Source organism: Phoca vitulina, unplaced genomic scaffold (genome assembly GCF_004348235.1).
Source record: "Phoca vitulina isolate PV1807 unplaced genomic scaffold, GSC_HSeal_1.0 scaffold28, whole genome shotgun sequence".
NCBI classification, from domain to species: domain Eukaryota; kingdom Metazoa; phylum Chordata; class Mammalia; order Carnivora; family Phocidae; genus Phoca; species Phoca vitulina.
Window position 1 is genome coordinate 18248382 of NW_022589731.1, and position 19340 is coordinate 18267721.

At 42.3% G+C, this 19340-nt stretch overlaps 1 protein-coding gene across 12 annotated transcripts in view; it reads left to right on the top strand.

The window, feature by feature from the left end:
- PLEKHA1 (pleckstrin homology domain containing A1) overlaps window positions 1–3323 on the top strand; it is a 61159-nt gene extending 57836 nt beyond the window's left edge. For 5 of the 12 annotated variants that reach the window (XM_032423050.1, XM_032423046.1, XM_032423049.1 and 2 more), the window contains one exon: window positions 765–3317. In XM_032423050.1, the coding sequence (XP_032278941.1) occupies window positions 765–1076 (312 nt within the window). In that variant the 3' untranslated portion in view covers window positions 1077–3317. Of the gene's footprint in view, window positions 1–764 lie in introns of all 12 variants that reach the window. The other 7 variants (XM_032423053.1, XM_032423055.1, XM_032423059.1 and 4 more) reach the window with 5 other exon arrangements.
- The last annotated feature ends 16017 nt before the right edge of the window (window positions 3324–19340 follow it).

Below are 19340 nucleotides of genomic sequence, written 5' to 3' on the forward strand. Positions count from 1 at the left end.
GGCAGTGCATTGGGAATGGTCATATTAAGGATATCTTTAGTTAGAAGCAAATTGAAATTAAGATTCACAGCTGATAGTTATTTCACCACAGTTTTAATAAATGATTAAATACATACCCTTTGCTACCTTTAAAATCTTTAACCATATGAGTGTATGACATATTCCAAACTAAATAAATGCAATGAAAGGAACAGTGAAAAGACTGTGCTATTACTGGTTGCAGCAAAATTCAGGGATGAAAAACGAAGTTTGTCAGACTGCCAGACAAAATCGTAGGTTTGAAGAACAGTGAGTTCCACTTATTAAAGAAATATGGCCTTTCCTTTTTATAGTCTGCATTTTTATTTTTTTTATCTTCCTACAATATGTGGGAGGATTCCTAGTGTTGATTGAGAAGATTCTCTTAAATAGAATGGCAGGGCTGGTGGGCCCCCTTTCAGACACAGTTCGGTTGCAGTGGGAGCACTGCACTGCAGGGGAGGCTGGCTGAGTCTTCACGTGGCAAAGCTTTGGTGACAGAACTGGTTTCTTAGTGGAAATGGTTGTTGACTGTCATGGCTTTAACCTCACTCCTAAAAATGCATTGCTTTGGGAAAGAACTTGCACATGTATGCTGCATGGCTCGTGCTTCTGCTCCGCGCGCGTGCGTGTGTGCGTGTGTGCGCGTGCGCGTGTTGTTTGTTTTTCAGAGAAGAAAGTCTCACACTGAGTTACTAACTTTGTCGTTCACGTCTGGCCGCGTCTGACCGCACTCGTCTTTGCAGGAGCCTCCCGGCTGGCCTCCCGAGCCCAAGCCCGCGCTCCGCTCTGCCGCCGCCGCCGCCGCCTCACATTCCACAGCCTCTCGCAGCAGCTCTCTGGTCTCAAGCTTTACCGTGGAGAAGCGAGGATTTTACGAATCTCTTGCCAAGGTCAAGCCAGGGAACTTCAAGGTCCAGACTGTCTCTCCAAGAGAACCCGCTTCCAAAGTGACCGAACAAGCTCTGCTAAAACCTCAAAGTAGAAATGGCCCTCAGGAGAAAGACTGTGACCCGGTGGACTTGGATGACGCGAGCCTTCCGGTCAGCGACGTGTGAGACGGAAGCGCGTGGAGCCTCGCCTGCCTCCTCAGCCCTTCTAGCCAAAGATGAGAGAGCATGAAACGGTTTTTAATACATATATTATACTGCCTCTTTGATGTACTCTTTATAAGCTGGTAAACCAAGAATCCAGGGAGTGGCCAAACTAAATGTAATTTCTTTAAAAAAAAACAAGACAAAAGAACGAACGCAAGAAAAAAACCTAAGTGTTTGAGTATCAACTGTCTGAAGCTTTGTGTGCTCTCTTTCGGGTGATGAAAATGTGTGTGGTATTTTTCCCTAGTGAATCTGACAATTTAAATGTTTAACAGCTTAAAACGTTAAAAATGCTTATTAATTATTTTGGTTGTTTTTAAAATGCTACTTAGAGTTCCTATTAGATGCTTGGTATTTACATATTCTTACTGGTTAATATTATTGAATGAGATATTGTCAGACTAATACCTAAAATCATGATGTCTGTGGTGCTGTAAAATTTATACTACGATGTGGACAGTTTGGAAACGATAACCATCTTTGATGCTCTGGATCTCAAGGTGAGTGGCAAGTGTTGAGTAGAGGCTATCATTGGACCTGTTAGTGAGGGTTGTAGGCTGCAGGGGATGGAAATTAGAACTCACACAACGGTGCCTTGGACATGGATTTGAAAAAACTTAGGACTTGCAGCATCAGACAGTGAAAATGATTTGGTATGAAGTTTCTGGGAGATCTGATTTTCATATCGAGGTTTTATAAGTAGTTCTTATTTCTATATTTGGATCAATGAAAGACCTCAAGTTTATATGTAAAGACATACTGCCCTTAGCCGTACGATTGCAGCCTCCCCTTTTTGTCACTGATTAACCTCTATTCAAGCGCCTGTGTCTTCTCACCTTGTTGGACAATGTTGTCGGACTAATGTTCTCAGAAGTCCTACGTGATCGGTTTTAAACATTGGGATAAAATTAACTTTCAGTAGCATAGTCCTCTCGTGGTCAAGATGCCAGAATGCTTTTATTCTCCTACCTGTGTGATATAGAGGTTGTAAAACACAAATTTGAGTATACATTTAATCATGGGGATATCGTAAATGTCAGCACCGTTCTAAAAACCCTTAGTTTCAAGTGTTGTGTAATAGATCAGTTTGAAGTGCCATTTTTAATGGTTGAGTTTTAAACATTTGCTTTAAGAAAATAGTCTTGAATTTCACATGCTGCTATTTTTATGATATTTTGCCATCTTACTGTACTGTTTTGAGTTCATATGTGTCACTGTTTCTCCTTTGCATTTTCTAAGATGACATCTTGTTTGAGAAAGAGGGGGAGAGATTTCCTATGCAGTGGTGGGGTCCAGAGGTTACTATCTGTTATAGTGGAATTATCATGGAATCAGTTTAAAAATCCAAATGCGTAAAGTGCACCACTCAATTTTTTTATTCATAAGCTAATACTTTGAAAAGTTATATTTCAGTTTTTTTTCTTTTTTGCAGCTACATTGGAAAATGGTAGAATGGAAAGGTTTGAAGTAGATACCACATTTTCTGCTGATGTATCCATTATAATGGCTCCTATGAAAGTTACTTTTTCATGAAAACACCTAAGAAATCTTGTATAGACAGTTTGCAATATTCAGGAGCCTCATGCTTTTTTCTTTGGTACAACTTCTACATTGCATGTTCATTTTAGCATATTTTGGTATTGGTAATTTGATATATTTCATAGTGGCAAAATACTAGCTCTATTTTGGGACTTTTTATAGAACTACCCTTGTATTCAGTAGCATAGGAAAATGTTCTTGTGATTATCAGGGTCTCCTAATATTTATCTCAATACTTTTATAATTCTATGAAAATTATTTAATTATTTTAAAACATACTTTTCTTGTAAATATGTCACATCTGAATTGTTAAAAAATTACTTTGAATACCTTAATATTTGCTGCATTTTTTTCCTGTATATATAATGTCTTCTTTCAGAATGGGAATGTACGTGTGCTTCCCAGTGTTTACTTTTACGTCTGTTATCTTTATAATGTCAAACTGGTTGAACACTGTAATGACTTGAGAATAAACTCAAAATTCTAACTTAACTTCTCCTTTGGCTTGGTTCCGCTCTGGTATGAACAAGTAATAGAACTAGTACAAAATACGGGTAATTGACTGGAATTTATATATTTAAGGACAGACTCATTATTTGGTAACCTTTGAAAGGCATAGTTTGATACAAAATTGCACAAGGGAAGGTGATTGGTTTTGGAAAAAAGGGCTTGCTTATTTTGCTTCACTAAAACAAAAGAATAACATGTCTCCAAAAGCACTATGATATGTTGGCTTCAGACCGTACGTGGATTTGTCCAGGCTGCTTTTGCCGTGCCTGGTTATTGGTTAGACTGCATGCGGCATGAGCAAGGCCGGTGCAGAGGGCGTTTCCATTCCCAGACGGGCCGTCGACGTGTGATTACCAGTGTTGGGGGTTTTCTTTTTCAGACCCACTGTGTGTAACAGAGTCCATGTCTGCTCTACAGCCAGCGTCTAATACTGATGGAATTGGATAAAGGCTATCTTAGTAATCTTTATTAACTGGCGCAACTTAATTTTCTTTCCCTGAAAAGTATTTTAAATGTTTTTAGTTTTTAAAAACCCAAAATGAGAAAGTTCTAAACTTTGTTGCTTTCGCAAAAAAGAGATCCCTTTCTCAGCTTTTTTTTTTCTTTTCTTCTAGCTGCATTTCAGGAATTTTCTTTGAGTGGTTCTTTTACCTTTATCAAAACGTAACATTAGGTGAGGCGGGAAATACTTGTATTAAAAAGTGCAGTGACATAACAGCTTAATACCAGATTTGGTAAGAATTTTCCTTGTCTTTCTACGGGTTTGACAGTCTATATCAGACATGATGAAAATACACTTAGTTAGATGGGTTTGTATTTTCCATTTGCAACCTTATCCGTGTTACCCATACCCAAAATTGATTATTTGCATATTTTTATTTTTTAATGATTTATGAAAATTATATTTTTTCAAACCTCACATAAGACTTACTGAAAATATTACTGAATTGGGGTTAGCATTTACAATTTTGATTGGTAAAATTAGTATTCCATTTTCTAGACATTTTAAAGTGAGTAGTGCCTTCCTATGGTGCAGTGATGTGGTAACAGCGCCACCTCCTGGTCATGTCATTGCTAAATTTAAAGTAATCTGTAGTCCACTTTATTTCACTCATAGAAATTAGGGAAGATGTGTAATTGCATAGGATACTTTTGAAATTAATATAAAATTTAAGTCAACATTTGCAAATGACTTCTTTATTTGGAGAGAATTACAGATTCACATGTAGTTGTAAGAGTTCTTGTATATCCTTTATTTAGCTTTTCCCAGTGATAATATACTGAAAATCTGTAGTAAAATATTATAATCAGGATATTGACACAAATACAGTCAAGATACAAAACAATTGCATCATCACAAGGACCTCCTTTATAGCCACACCTGCATCCCATTTTATAGGTTCGGAAATAAACTTAGTAATATTAGGTTTAAGATCCAATTCTTCGGGGACCCCTGGGGTGGCTCCCAGAGTCCTGGGATGAGCCTCGAGTCGGGCTCCCTGCTCCTTGCAGGAAGCCTGCCACTCCCCCTGCTTGTGTGCGCTTGTGCTCTCTCTTTCTGTCAAATAAATAAAATCTTTTAAAAAAAGAAAAGACCACAATTATTTTGATACCAAAGTTTGGGCTCTCAACTATTATGGTATTAACTGCCTTGGTAGAAGTCTCTAAAACTATTCTTTGTTTATATTGTCCTATCTCCAGGTTATTAAATGAGTTTAATTTTCATTCAATCTATTTTTAACATTTCTCAGAACCATAGTATTTCAAATGATAGAAATTTTAAAATAATAATTTCTTTATATATTGATTTAAATTTAACACTTGAGAATAGTATGTAAGTATCCTGATCATAACCTCCCTGAGAAATTTTAAGCCCGGACATTAGACATTGTATAAATTTAATAAGATTACCAGAATAAGGACTATAAAATAAAATCGTTTCAGGATGCCAAATTCTTGCATTGGAAATAGTTGGAGGGACTGGTTCTAATCACCTGTAGGGTGGGAAGCTTTTGACCTTCTAATGTAAGATCTGGGGTCAACTCGGTGTCTCCAGCATATGATACGCAGTGCCCAGGAGACCTAAGAAGATGATGATGTCCACAAGGAATCCGTGGAGAGAAAAATAAAGTGCGGTATGTAATAAAGTCACGTGTGGAAGACCACAGTAGCGTGGAAATCCACATGTGCAGAGAGCGACGTGGCCGGTGAGTGACGCAGTGGGTGACAGAAGCATTGTGCTGTAGGGGACTCCAAAAGGTCCCAGAAGAGAAGAAGGTACTTATGAGTAAAAACTATGTGACATGACAGTACATTTCAGATGTTGATTTGGGATTTGAAGGGCCCAAACTGGTGCTAAAATGTAAATATTCTCCTAAACGTTGTTACCTCTTTCTCCCTCCCAAACTGTGATCCTTGTATCAGCCACACTAGTTTTCTTCCGCATGTGTGTGGGGGTGGGGGTGCCAGGGGAATGAGTGGATGGGAAATGCGAGGAACTTTTCCATGATTTAGAAAGTTGCCACATCAAAGCCCAATTTTGCCTGGCTCTGGTACCTTCATCATGTGACAATTTATTCCCTGTGGAATCTTACTCATTGTTTCCAAATAGGGGCCATTGGTCCCAGTGATATGTGTTCCTTTGTGACTTTGACATACATCACGTTCATTGTCTTGATTCATGTTATCACTCATGTTGTCCTTCTCCTCTGCTTTGGCCTGGCTAAAAAAGACGGGATTATTACTCTACAGAGTTGGTGCTTTCCCTAGGATCCCCTCCGAACCTCTTTTGGGAGGGTGTATCTGACAACTTCCCCGTTTCCTCTATGAAAATGGGTGTGCTCAGGTTTTCTGTCTGATCTAGAATCAGTTCCGAGAAATTATATTCCTAGACAATTACACATTCTAAGTTTTCAAATGTATTTGCATGGAGTTGAGCCAAGTATATAGTGCAAGAACTCACTTTGTCTTTAACTCAAAATACATGAACAAATGTGAAGACTTCGTTTGTATGGCAAAGGGCGCTGTGTTTTACCTGGCACCATGGTGATTACAAACAAACATGGACACCAAAATAAAGTCATATTCAGGCCATCTATATCAATTTTATGAGCCTCTTTTTTTTTTTAAAGATTTATTTGAGAGAGAGGAAGTGCGTGAGCGTGGAGGGAGGGGTGGAAGGAGAGAATCGTAAGCAAAGTCCCCATGCCCAGCATGGAGCCGGACATGGGGCTCGATCTTAATGCCCCTGAGATCTTGACCTGAGCTGAAATCGAGTCCCACACTTAACCAACTGAGCCACCTGAGCGCCCCCTTATGAGTTTTTTTTTAATTAAGTTAAAATTCAAGTGTGAAATATAAAATTTCTCATAAAGCACCTGTGATCCCTGGAAAACAAGTCTGAGTTCTCCATTTGCAAAACACTTGTATGAACAGTATTTAAACTGTTAATTTCTTTCTTTTTTTTTTTTTTTAAAGATTTTATTTATTTATTTGACAGAGAGAGACACAGTGAGAGAGGGAACACAAGCAGGGGGAGTGGGAGAGGGAGAAGCAGGCTTCCCGATGCGGGGCTCGATCCCAGGACCCTAGGGTCATGACCCGAGCCGAAGGCAGACGCTTAACGAATGAGCCACCCAGGCGCCCCTAAACTGTTAATTTCTTAACAGTTTAATCTCACAGCCCTCCCACCTTCTCACACAGGGCTTCTTGTATACCCCACATTCCAGTTCAACTGAACCATTCTTTGTTTGCTGGTTTCCCCACCTCTCTGCCATAATTCTCGCTGCCCTTTACAGAAGGTCGCTGTCCTGGTCATCTTTGCTTTGTAATTCCATCCATCCTTCAGTTCTCACTAAGGTGAAACTTTCTCCTTGAGGCATTGGAATTGCTTTCTCAGCTTTCCCACAGCATAAGCCATGATGACCCCAAAATACCCGATTCTCTCTCCCTCCCCATGCCAACATCCAACTCAGTTAATTGGAGCTAGAATTCAATGGAAGCTTCTGCACTCAAGCTCTGGGCTCACTAAAGAGCTTTTCTCTCTCCCCTGGAGTCCCTTTTAAAAACCAATGACTTCAAAATTCGGAAGAGGTTCGAAAGTGGAAACAGCCCAAATCTAGCTCTTGGTTGATTCGATTGGCCCAAGAGAGCCGTCCATGAGACAGGAAGCGGGATTCAGACCCGCCCGCTAGGAAGGGCCTTCATGCGCACGGAGGCTTGGACAGTGGCTTGCAGCTGCTGGGGGGACGCAGGCCCCTTGACACCCATGCACGTTCCGTTTTACATTTAATTTGACACAGCCCAGACGAAATAACGTAAAAAGCACCTGACATTCCCATACTTCATTTTGTTCTGGACGTGCCTTCGTGTTTATTTACATGCGTGTTTATTGACGTGTTTGGGACCATGTGATACAAGCTTTTTTGTATCCGTGAATATGGATCAACACCACTATGTCTAGAGGTTTAAACCTTTAGTCTTGTGTATCCCAGTGGAACATTCTCTACCCATTCCTTTACTGGACCCTTTGATTGTTTCCAACTTTTTGCCGTTCTAACAACGCTGCAAGCCGGGTCTCTGCCTCCCGGGGTGGTGCCTCCCGACACTCACTCGGCGCCGCAGGTCTCCCGGGCGTGGGTATTTCACCCCACGGTCCTGCCGGTCTTCTAGGAAGGACGTGTGTCATTTCTGCTCCCGCCGCTGGTGTGTGAGACCACCCGTTCCCTCCTGTCCTGGACGGTGCTGGATTCCGTCATTTCTGGTAGCCAGATTGCAAAAAAGGATCTTGTTGTGATTTCAATTTATGCTTCTTTGAAAACTACGGAGGTCCAGGTTTTTTTTAATGTTAATTGGCCATTTCTATTTGTCCTTTTTGTGGACTGCCCGTGTTTGTCCTTAGCTATGTTTCTTATTGCTGCTTGAATTTTTCTTGTTTCTAAGAACTGTATATGTATGAACTATTAATCTTTGTCCTCTTTTCATCTTCTATATTTAAATATTATCCTTGTTTATCACTTGTCTCTCATTTAGGTGTTTCTGTTTATGGGTGTCTTTCTTTTTTTCTTTATGGAGTTTGCCTTTGCTGTCATGCTGAGAAAGTAATTTTCCACACAAATACTAATATGTATACTTATAATATCTCCCAATACATTTATTGTAACTTTTTACTCCTATAAGTCAATTACAACTGGAATTAAATTCGGCAAATAGTAACAAGTAAAAATCTAATATACTCCGCCACTCGACCCCGATGCGCAAGTTCAGCAGTTTCTCTGTGCTATTAGTTTTAAAAATCAATTTCTTCCCACTGATTTGATCTATCACCTCCCAAAGGCTCCCCCTCCTGGTACCATCACCTTGGAGGTTAGGTTCAACACATTCATTTGAGGGGGGACCCGAACCTTCAGGCTTTAGCACTCAGGCAGTATTGTTCACATTGGAGTCCATTTCTGAGCTTTCTATGCTACGAATATTTCTCTGCCAGTATCATACCATATTAGTATTTGTAGTTTATATCATTTTAATAGCAAAGACATGTTTTTCTGTTCTGTTTTTGAACCCTCAAATCCTTATTTTTGAGTTCCCCAAAAATCCTACTTTTTAAAAACGGTAATTACACTGAATTTATAATGTCAGTGTGCTTGTTCCTGTAAAACCTGGGATGAAACTCTCGGAGTCTGGCTGTATTTGGTGGCTCTGTGGACAGGTGATTCTCCTAACTAGGGATCCTCCTGGTAGCGTTTGCATTTGGGGGAGGAAGATTTGCAGGGAGGAGGCTGTGTGCATGAAGACAGAGGAAATGTGGGTGGGTGCTCTGAATACAGCGAAGGCTGTGGACAAAACCTGCATTTTGGAGGTGGGAGGGACATGAAGGACCATGGAGGAAGTGTGGGTACAGACAAGGGCGTTTTTCCCGTTTCTGTGGAATCTGGTGTGGGCACAGCCTAGGGGGCTGACATCTCTGCCATACCATTGGTCCCTCCAAATAGGCGGTGGTCCTGGGACTGGTTTGTAAGTCAATCGCTGAACTTGGGGGAATTTTGCAAGCTTGTTGTTATATGCAGCCATTTTTTATTTTTAGTTTCAGAGGTAGAATTTAGTGATTCATCAGTTGCATACAACACTCAGTGCTCATTACTTCAAGTGCCCTCCTTAATGCCCATCACCCAGTTACTCCACCTCCCCTCCAGCACCCCTCAGTTTGTTTCCTATAGTTAAGAGTCCCTTATAGTCGGCCTCCCTCTGTTTTCATCTTATTTTCTTTTTCCCTCTCTTCCCCTGTGTTCATCTGTTTTGTTTCTTAAATTCCACATATGAGTGAAACCATATGATAATTGTCTTTCTCTGACTTATTTTGCTTAGCATCATACCCTCTAGTTCCATTCATGTCATTGCAAATGGCAAGATTTCATTCTTTTGGAGGCTGAGTAGTATTCCATTGTATATTTACACCCATCTTCTTTATGTATTCATCTTTTGATGGACATCTGGGCTCTTTCCATAGCTTGGCTATTGCTGCTATAAGCATTGAGGTGCAGGTGCCCCTTCGGATCACTACGTTTATATCCTTTGGGGTAAATACCTTAGTACTGCAATTGCTGGGTCATAGGGTAGCTCTATTTTTAACTTTTTGAGGAACCTCAACCTCTCTACTGTTTTCCAGAGTGGCTGCACCAGTTTGCATCCCCATCAACAGTGTAGGCGGGTTCCCCTTTCTCTGCATCCCCACCAACACCTGTCGTTTCCACACACAGCCATTAGTAAGATTAGACTTTCTAAATTGACAATGAAGTTAAGTTACATTAGGCAGAAAGGCAATAAATACAACTCCTCATGTCCTAGTTATTTTACTGCACATTATCATTACCTGTGCTCTTGCGGTTATTTATATGTACTATACCTGGGAGGCCGAAACCCGACACAGCGCCGTGTTCTGTGGCACTCCTCCCAGTTCTGAATTCAGCGACGCCACGTTGGTAGCCCCGGTGGGAGTGTTTACCCTGGAAATTGGCAAACGCTACAAATGAGGGTTTATTTATTCTTGTGTTGATCGTCTAGACGAGGGGTTGACACCTCTTCCCGTAAAGGGCAAGATACTAGATGTTTCCGGCTTTGCAGGCAGGAGGCTTCTGTCGCAACTACTAATTCTGCCGTTGCAGAGGGAAAGCAGCCGTGGACAATACACAAACGAGTAGGGCTGATTCCAATATAACTCTGTTTGTGGATACTGCAAGTTGAATTTCATATAATTTTCTTGTGTCGTGAAATGTGATTCTTTTGATTTTTTTTCAGCCACTCAAAAATATTAAAAAATATAAAAAACATGCTGAGTTTGCAGGTTGTACAAAAACAGGAGATGGACTGATTTGGCCTGTAAGCCGAGTTTGCTAAGCCCTGGTCCATAATTAAGAAAGCATTCTGTGAAAATCAGTTGTCTAGATGGAATTCACAATAAAGAGTATTGTATATTTTATTAGTAGTGGAAAATCATATGCTACATATCTCTCATATCAGTAAAATTTATAATAAACTTTTTTCTCCCCCAGAGAACTGGTTGTTAATATTGAATTGGCCTGAATTTCTAGCACCCTTGCTTTGGTACAGACAGTAATAGGATTGTCTCTGGTGTTTTATTATTATATATGACGCTGGCTGTTGACTTGAGATAGTCTATTTTATACTTTATTTTATTCTATTCTATTTTTTAGAGAGAAAGAGCCCGAGTAGGGAGGGGCAGAGGGAGAAGGAAAGAGAATCTCAAGCAGGCATCCTGAGGCTCCCATGACCCTGAGACCATGAACGGAGCCAAAATCAAGAGTTGGAGGCTTAACCAACTGAGCCACCCAGGTGCCCTGAGATATTCTTTATCATGTTAAAGAAGTTCCTTATTTTTTTAGTTCACCAAAAATAGTCAGGAATGGATCTGGAATTTCATTAGATACTTTTTGAGATTTGGGATGATATGAAAAATTATATTAATACAATTCTGAATAACATAGCATTCTTTCATTCTTATTCCACTCTTGAATACAACGCAGGTTGATTTGCTTATGTTTAGGAGCTCCATATCTGTACCCATTTAGAATATTGACTTGTATATTTTTTGGGGGGGAGAAGGACTGCTCTCTGTTATGTTTTAATATTGGCATGTGTCTGCTTTGTAAAGTGAATTGGGAGGTTTTTCATCTTTTTCCCCATGTTCTCTCTCAGTTTAAAGAACACAAAACTCTTCACTTAAAGTTTCAAGGAATTCAACCGTGAAATCTGTTGGCCTCAAGAATTTTTTCAGAGGTGATTTTTGTTTGTTTTGACAAATATTGCTTTTTCTCCATAGATACTGGTTTATTTAAGTTTTTTATTTTGTTAACATTATTAATTTATGACTTCTTTATTTTTATTTTTTTATGCTTATTGCATTTTTAAAAACGATTTTAAGTAACCTCTATACACAGTGTGGGGGTTCGAACTCACAACCCTGAGATCAAGAGTCACACACTCCACTGACTGAGCCAGCCAGGCGCCCCTAATTTATGATTCCTGAGAAAATTACTATTCCATCCCTGTTTACACTGTTTCTCTACAATCTAGTCTTAACAACATTTAAAACATCAGATTGTTTACTCATTGGGTAAAAACCTTTGATACGTTTCCATTGTTCTTAAAACAATAGCTATATTCCAGGGTCTAGTCCTGGCTCCCACCTTCCTCCTACCTTGGGTTTGGAGTCAGTATTAGAGGAGGCTTCTCATCCCGCTGCCTAGAGTCGTGGGGCGGGGCGGGGGGGGGGGTGTTCCCCAGGAAGAAGAGCTAGCAGATGCATGCTGACAACTGGATTTCATTCCAATTCTGAAAACAATTTCATTTCAGCCTTAAAGGAGTCTTAATTGTCCTGGGATTTTTGCTGACATAATAGAGCTTGGCTCATGACTGATTCTTGTCCTTAGGCTTAAAGGTAGAACAGGCATTAATAAACGTTACAAAATGTCTTTGGTTGTGCTCAGCCGGCTTTTTTCCCAGCAGAAGAAATACTGTGCTTGATTAAATCCAATCATTTTCCAAGGGTTTCCTAGGGACAAGAAATTTTGCTGAACTCTGACGTGTAAGAAATAGGTGAGGAAGACACACAGAATTTACCTCTATTACATGACAGACTAAAGACTATCCGACAGAATATACCGGGTTTTGCTGCAGTAACAAAAATCTCAGAGGTTTATAAACCATACAGGCTGATTGATCAGTTATGCTATCTGTCCATCATGGCTTGCCAATAGCTCTGCTCTTCATTTTTACCCTGAGGCGCAAGTGAATGGGGCAACCTCTATCTGGAAAATGGTGGTCTTAGAAGAGGGAAAAGTAATGCTTGCCAGTCATGTAGCCTCTCCTAAAACTCAAGTGACACATGCTATTAAAGCACACATTTCATTGATCAGAGAAGATGACATGGTCAAGGCTGACATCAAAAGGGCAGGGAAGTATGAGGTTGAACCATATAAGATTGCCATTTTATTAAGTCAAAAATGACCAAACATCAGCAATTTTATATGGTTCAACCTACTATAATCCTCCTATGGTGGGGGGGGGCAATGAATATTTGAATCTATGCCATAGAGGTACCAGCAAAATTGCAAAATATCTATAGAAGAAAGGATTGTCTTTTTAATTCAGAGGAGGATATACAAAAAATTAAAATTCAAAAATCCTGTATTTCACTTGAGTTAGACACATACAACCAATCCTTCCATGTCTCAATAATTACTCTAAAATATGCTGAGCTCTTGCAACGTGCGAGGCTCTGCGAGAGATGCTAGGATAGAGCGGTGAGAGCGGCACCTGTCCCCAGGGAGCTGACATTCTAGTTCCTGCCCCAGTGCCTGGTGCCTGGTGCTGGTGATTTATGGATAGGAGGTGGGGGGATGGGGAGGTTGTGGCAGCTTGTGGTCCTCCTCTAAGCTCACATGTTGACCAAATTCATTTTCACGCAGCTGTAGAACTCGCGGTTGCTTAAATTACTGATTAGAGACCTTAATTACATCTGCAAAATCCCTCTGTCTCCAGCATTTAATACAACCTAATCACAGTGTCCTATCCATAATCCTACCCACATTCGAGGGGAGGGGATTTTACAAGGCGTGTCTACCAGGCAGGGGAAAGTTTGGAGGTGGTCCTCGAATTCTGCCTGCCTTGGGATTGTTAGACTTTTTTATTTTAACCATTCTTGTGGGCATGTGTCATTGTTTTAATCAGTGTTTTCCTGACATCATTGGCCATTGGTAGATTTTTTTTTTTTTTTTTTTTTTATTTGCGAGAGAGACAATGAGAGACAGAGAGCATGAGAGGGAGGAGGGTCAGAGGGAGCAGCAGACTCCCTGCTGAGCAGGAAGCCTGATGTGGGACTCGATCCCGGGACTCCAGGATCATGACCTGAGCCGAAGGCAGTCGCTTAACCAACTGAGCCACCCAGGCGCCCTTGGTAGATCTTCTTTTATGAAGTCTTTGGCTCAGATTTTTTTTCTATTTGTGTTTTTATTGTTGAGTTGTATATTCTGAATATGAGTCCTCGTTTAGAGACAGGTGCTGTAAGTATCTTCTCCCAGTTGATGATTTTTCATTTTTGATGAGCAGAAATTCTTTATTTTAATTAAGTCATATTTATCAATTTTTTCAATAGTGATTTCTGTGTCCTGTTTATGAAATCTCTGCCTACCCCGGGATCATAAAGATATTTCCCTATCTGGAAACTTTCTCCTGAACTCTGCATTATTTTTAATTTTCAAATTTAGGGCTATGATCCACTTTGAATTAATTTTTATGTTTGATATGGGACGTACGTTCATTTTCCCCCCATATGAATAGCTAATTAACTCAGTGCCATTGATTGAAAAGACCCTACTTAATTGCAATTATGCCTTTGTGAAATCAGGTTACTGCTTGATGTCTGAGTCTGATTTGGGCTCCCGCCTATTCCAGGGACCTATATGTTTATCTTTACACCAGTTCCCAACTGTCCTGATCATTTAAAAATTATATTGTGATATCTGAACACCATCTGCACCTATATAGCGTTCACACAGCTATTTCCTTGTGCCAGGGAGCAGGGCACCGGCCACTAGGGATGTGGGCACAGAAACTGGGAAATAGGAAGAGAATGAATAAACCATGTCCAGAGACAGAGCTTTGCGGAAGATGTCAAAAAGGTGTATGAATGTCTTCATGGATTAAAAAGCATGGAAAAGCATCCTTGCTTTCAAATGACAGAAAATACAGATTTGGAACAATCTATAAATTCTTTGGATTTATTCAGTACTAAGCACTTGGTGCACACTCAACCGGGTATGTAGAAGGCAGTCATGAGTGGAGTCTACAAAGGATTGGGAGCAGATGCTGAGCTCAGCAGTGGGACAGGGTGGGTTTGAAGGGCCTGAGGGACAGGAATGACCACAGGTAGGAGCATGGTCCAGTGTTGGGGGATCCTCAGATGAGGAGCCCCTGCTGCAGGGAGGGCATGCCCAGGAGCTTGGCTCCCACTGATGGAAAAGGCTTTGGCTTTCTTACCTTCTCTTCACTTTTAATTGTTTATCTCTCCCAGCGTTACTGTACAGAAAATATCATCCGTCACCCTTCACCCCGCCACCCAGAATTAACCTCAGGCTTTGTTCTGCCCATGTTTGTGTCTGGCCATCAGTTTCTGAACAATCAGGAGCAAACAACAGGCACAGTTTTATATCCTGCATTTCTTGCTTAGAGCATTAGCATCCTCCGGGGTCGTTACTGGGCTTCCTCTGGAATCTCAGACTAGGGAAGTTGGGCCATTAGTGAGGATTTCCTGAATCCCCTTTGAATGATCACAGTGGTTGGGCTTGGTCTTCCTGCTGGTGAGGGGCTGGGTTATTTTTCCCTCCCCTCTCTCAGATTGCAGGTCTTTGTGAGGGGAAGGCCCCTGCGACTTTCAGGCCCGATTTCTAAAGTGGTGACTCTTGTGTTTAAAGGAGTAGTGAAGTCACTGAATGACCGGGTGCCAGGCATGGGGCTAGGCTTGAGCGCCCAGAAACTGCCTACAAGAAGTGGAGTCCATCGGGAAAGAGGGACACAAGTCTCTACCATGCGAGGTGACAGGGCTTTAAGAAAGGATGGAGAGGGGCCAGTGGAAAAGTACCTCGGCCATGATTCATCGGGGATGATGCTCTGCGGGTGCCACGATGTCCAGGAGTGCCGACAGCTGACGGCCAGAGGACACATCAAAAATAGAGCCAAGTTTGGGCGAAATGGGTGAGGGGGATTCAGAGGTACCAAAGGGGGGGAAAAAGGAATCAATTTAAGGGAAGAAAGTACATGAAAATCAAGATAAAAGATCCGACTTCAGGGCTGCACCTGGCAGCTGTTGCAAGCATCGGTCTAACCCAACAACCTGAGCCCCACGGGGCTGGCACTGGTGGGCACCATGGGCCGGTCAGGTGCCCCGTTCCAGATGGCTCCCAGCCTGCGGGGGGGAGGGCAGTGGGGTGGCCCCTCTGAACACAGCCTGGCTGATTCAAATACAGGCTGTGGAGTAGACAAATAGAATTCCCAGAGCCACGGAATTTTGGATGTACTCTGGCTGTGGAAGAACAGGATGGTTTAGACGTGTATTCCCATGGTGTCAACACATAGAAATTACCCGTCTGTGGTTCTCAGCCTGACTGCTCACTGGAGTCCCTGGGGGGCGGGGGACTCTGAAAACTCGTCGTCAGGGAAGCTCCATCACACCCCCTAGAGCGTTTTTAAAACATTCTATTGAGATACAATTCAAATCCCAGACAGCGCACTGTTTAAAAGGGTACGATTCAGTGGGTTTTAGTATGTTCACAGATGTGCAACCATCACCACAATTTTTTTTTTTTTAAGATTTTATTTATTTATTTGACAGAGAGAGAAAGAGCACAAGTAGGCAGAGAGGCAGGCAGAGGGAGAGGGAGAAGCAGGCTCCCCGCTGAGCAGGGAGCCCGACGCGGGGCTCAATCCCAGGACCCTGGGATCATGACCTGAGCCGAAGGCAGCCGCTTAACCGACTGAGCCACCCAGGCGCCCCCATCACCACAATTTTAAAACATTTCAATCACCTCGAAAGGAAACCCCTCCCCTTTAGCGATTACCTGTCTATCCCACCATCCTCTCTGCAGCCCTAAGCAACCACTAACCTATTTTCTATCTCTGTGGATTTCCCTGTGGTGGGCATTTCATGTGAACGGAATCATACAATATGTGGTCTTTCATGACTGGCTTCTTTCATTTAGCGTCCTGTCTTCAAGGTTCATCGATTTTGTCCCGGGCATCAGTATTTCGATCTTTTCTATGGCTGAGAAATATTCCGTCGCAGGGATATGGCACATCGACTGGACATCTGGGTGATTTCCACCCTTCGGCTATTACAAATAATGCCGCTGTGAGCATTCACGGGCAAGTTTGTGCGTGGACACTCACTTCTGTTTCTCGTGGGTGTACACGGGGAGTGCAAGTGCTGGGCCACATGGTGACTCTGTGATGATCTGAGGAACAGCCAGACTGGTTTTCAAAGCGGCTGCACCGTTTTCCGTTCCCATCAGCAGGGTAAGGGGGTTCCCATTTCTTGACATTTTTTTGCCATCTCGCGTTATCATCTGATTTTTAAATTTTTTTATTTGATTTAAAATCAATGAATTAACATATCATGTATTATTAGTTCCAGAGGTAGAGTTTAGTGATTCATCAGTTGCATATAACACCCAGTGCTCATTCCATCACGTGCCCTCCTTAATGCCCATCCCCCAGTCACCCCATCCTCCCACCTGACTTTTTATACAAGCGTCTAGGGGGTGTGAATCAAAACCTCACTGAGCATTTGATTTGTTGATGACTAATGATGTTGAGCATCTTTTTCATGTGCTTACTGGTGCCTCCAGAGTTTTTTATTCAATTTATTTATTTTCAAAAAAGTTTTTTATTTTGAAATAATTTTCGGTTTAGAGAAAAATTGTAAAAATAGTATAAAACTCTCATTTACCCTGACCCCGGCTTCCCCACAGGTCAACCACACTCACTCGTTCTCCAACCCTGAACCATTTAAGAGTGAGTTGCAGACATGAAGGCCCTTTACCTCTAAATGCTTCAGTGTGTATTTGCTTTAAAAAACAAAAATAAAAACCAACTTTCTCTTACGCGACTACAGTCAAGTCATCAAAATCAGAAAATCAACACTGGCTCACTACTATTATTTACTGAATTTAATCAAGGTTTGCCAAATTCCAGGGGGTCAGCATTTTGAAAAAGCTCCACGGGGGATTCTAATGGACACCAGGGGTCTCTGTCACCTCCTCCTGTAGAGGAGGACCGTAGAAAGGACAATGCCCTCCCCGAGGTCACCAGCCATTTAGGGCAGAGTTTTCAGGGTGCCCAACCCCTGAGGCATCTTTGTATGACTAAGGAAAAGATGCCTCTCCTAGAGCTGAACCAGATGGGCAATTGGCTTGGCGAGGGGACAGTACCTTTGTCATGGTATCATGCCCCTGCACCCTAGCCCGAGACACAGTCTCTATCCAGGACTGAATAGAGCTGAGGAGGGGGAGGGGAAAGGCAGGCCTCCGGAGGGCCTGGGACTGTCAGTCTATTCTGCTCAGTGGGACACGTGCCCTTCATGTCTGCCCTTGGAGAGTCTGTGCTTGATACGGGGTGGGAAGGAGAGGAGCTGGCTATAGGCAGAGGGGCAAACTGTTTCTTTGTCGTACTCCATGATCCCAGCTGCGAAAATCCAGACTCATCTCCTGCTAGAACCTGCCTCCAGACTCCCCCTCCATCCACACCCCCATCCCTCAGACCAGTTTTTGCCCTGATCCTGGTGGTCTTTCCAACCCACAAATCTCACCACATCCCTTTCCTGATTAAAACCGCTAGATGAAGCCAGAGTTCCTCCATATTCAATAAATGGGAAGAGTGGCTGTCCCTGTTCTGCCCTTCCCCGCCCACTGGCCTCTAACTTCTGCTCGCTCTTAAGACTTGCTCTGGGTCTCTCTGCAGAAGCCCCTCTGAGGCTGGTTATCTGTTCCCCTAAACGAAGCCATGCTTCTCCCCCCATAATAGCACCCAGCGTGTGTATATGCAGACGTGCAAGCAGGGCAGGAATGAGAGGCAGACAAGGGATAGGAGGGGGACACAGATTCTTTGTTACCCAAAGTGGGGTCTCCAGGCCAACAGCAGCAACATCACCTGAAAGTTACTAGAAATGCAAATCCTCAGGCCCCACCCCAGACCTGCTGAATCAGAAACTCGGGGTGGCTCTCAGCCATCTGCGCTTCAGCCAGCCCTCTAGGTGCCGAGACACGCTCAGGTTTGAGAACCACCGGCCTCACAGCTAGAATCAGGGTGAATTCAGCCCTTCTCTGGGTCAAGTAATTCAAGGTAGATATTCTCTATAGCTGGTAAGTCAAGAATATCAACAAATATTTCCAGTGCACCTAGGATGCACCAGACAAAGGAAACAGGAAGATGCACTGGATGGGAGAATGTGGGTAGGTGGGGGAACCCAAAGGCCACCTGGGTGGCCCCCTCCAGCTACTGGGTTGGGCTTGGGGTTACATGGATGGAAGCAGAGACCTCGGCCCTCAGTGACTTCTGGCCAAGGCTTTTAGAATAGCCATTAGGAAAGGGGCACCATCTTTATATTCTCACAGTTTTCACATTTCTCATGGTCCTATTAGTATAGGGATTAAACAAAGATAAACATTTGGCTGCATAGGTAACAATGTATATGTAAATAACAATGCAAGTTTGTAGAGAAAGAATCTGGGCCTTCGATGTCAAGTTGGTTTAAAATGTTGACATCCAAGCACCTCTGAGATCCTCCTGATAAATAAACTCAGTAAATGCTTTTTTATACTTACAGAACTTTGGCCTTTTGTGTGTTTTTTAGTGCCTGTATAACTGGATGATGAAATAACTCACGGCTTGAACACCCTTCTCCGTTTTTTAAAATTTCTTTTTACAAGCACGTTTAAAATTCTGGCTCATAATTTCTTTGATTTGAACTCAAATGTTCCTGCCTAAAAGGCAACAGGTTCTATACATGACCTTGGTCAGCTTTTTATGCTGCTTCCGAGTAACAGAAAATCGACAGGCTGTCATTCATTACACTTTGGTGGCTGCCTGTGGTTCTATTTGAACTTGTGT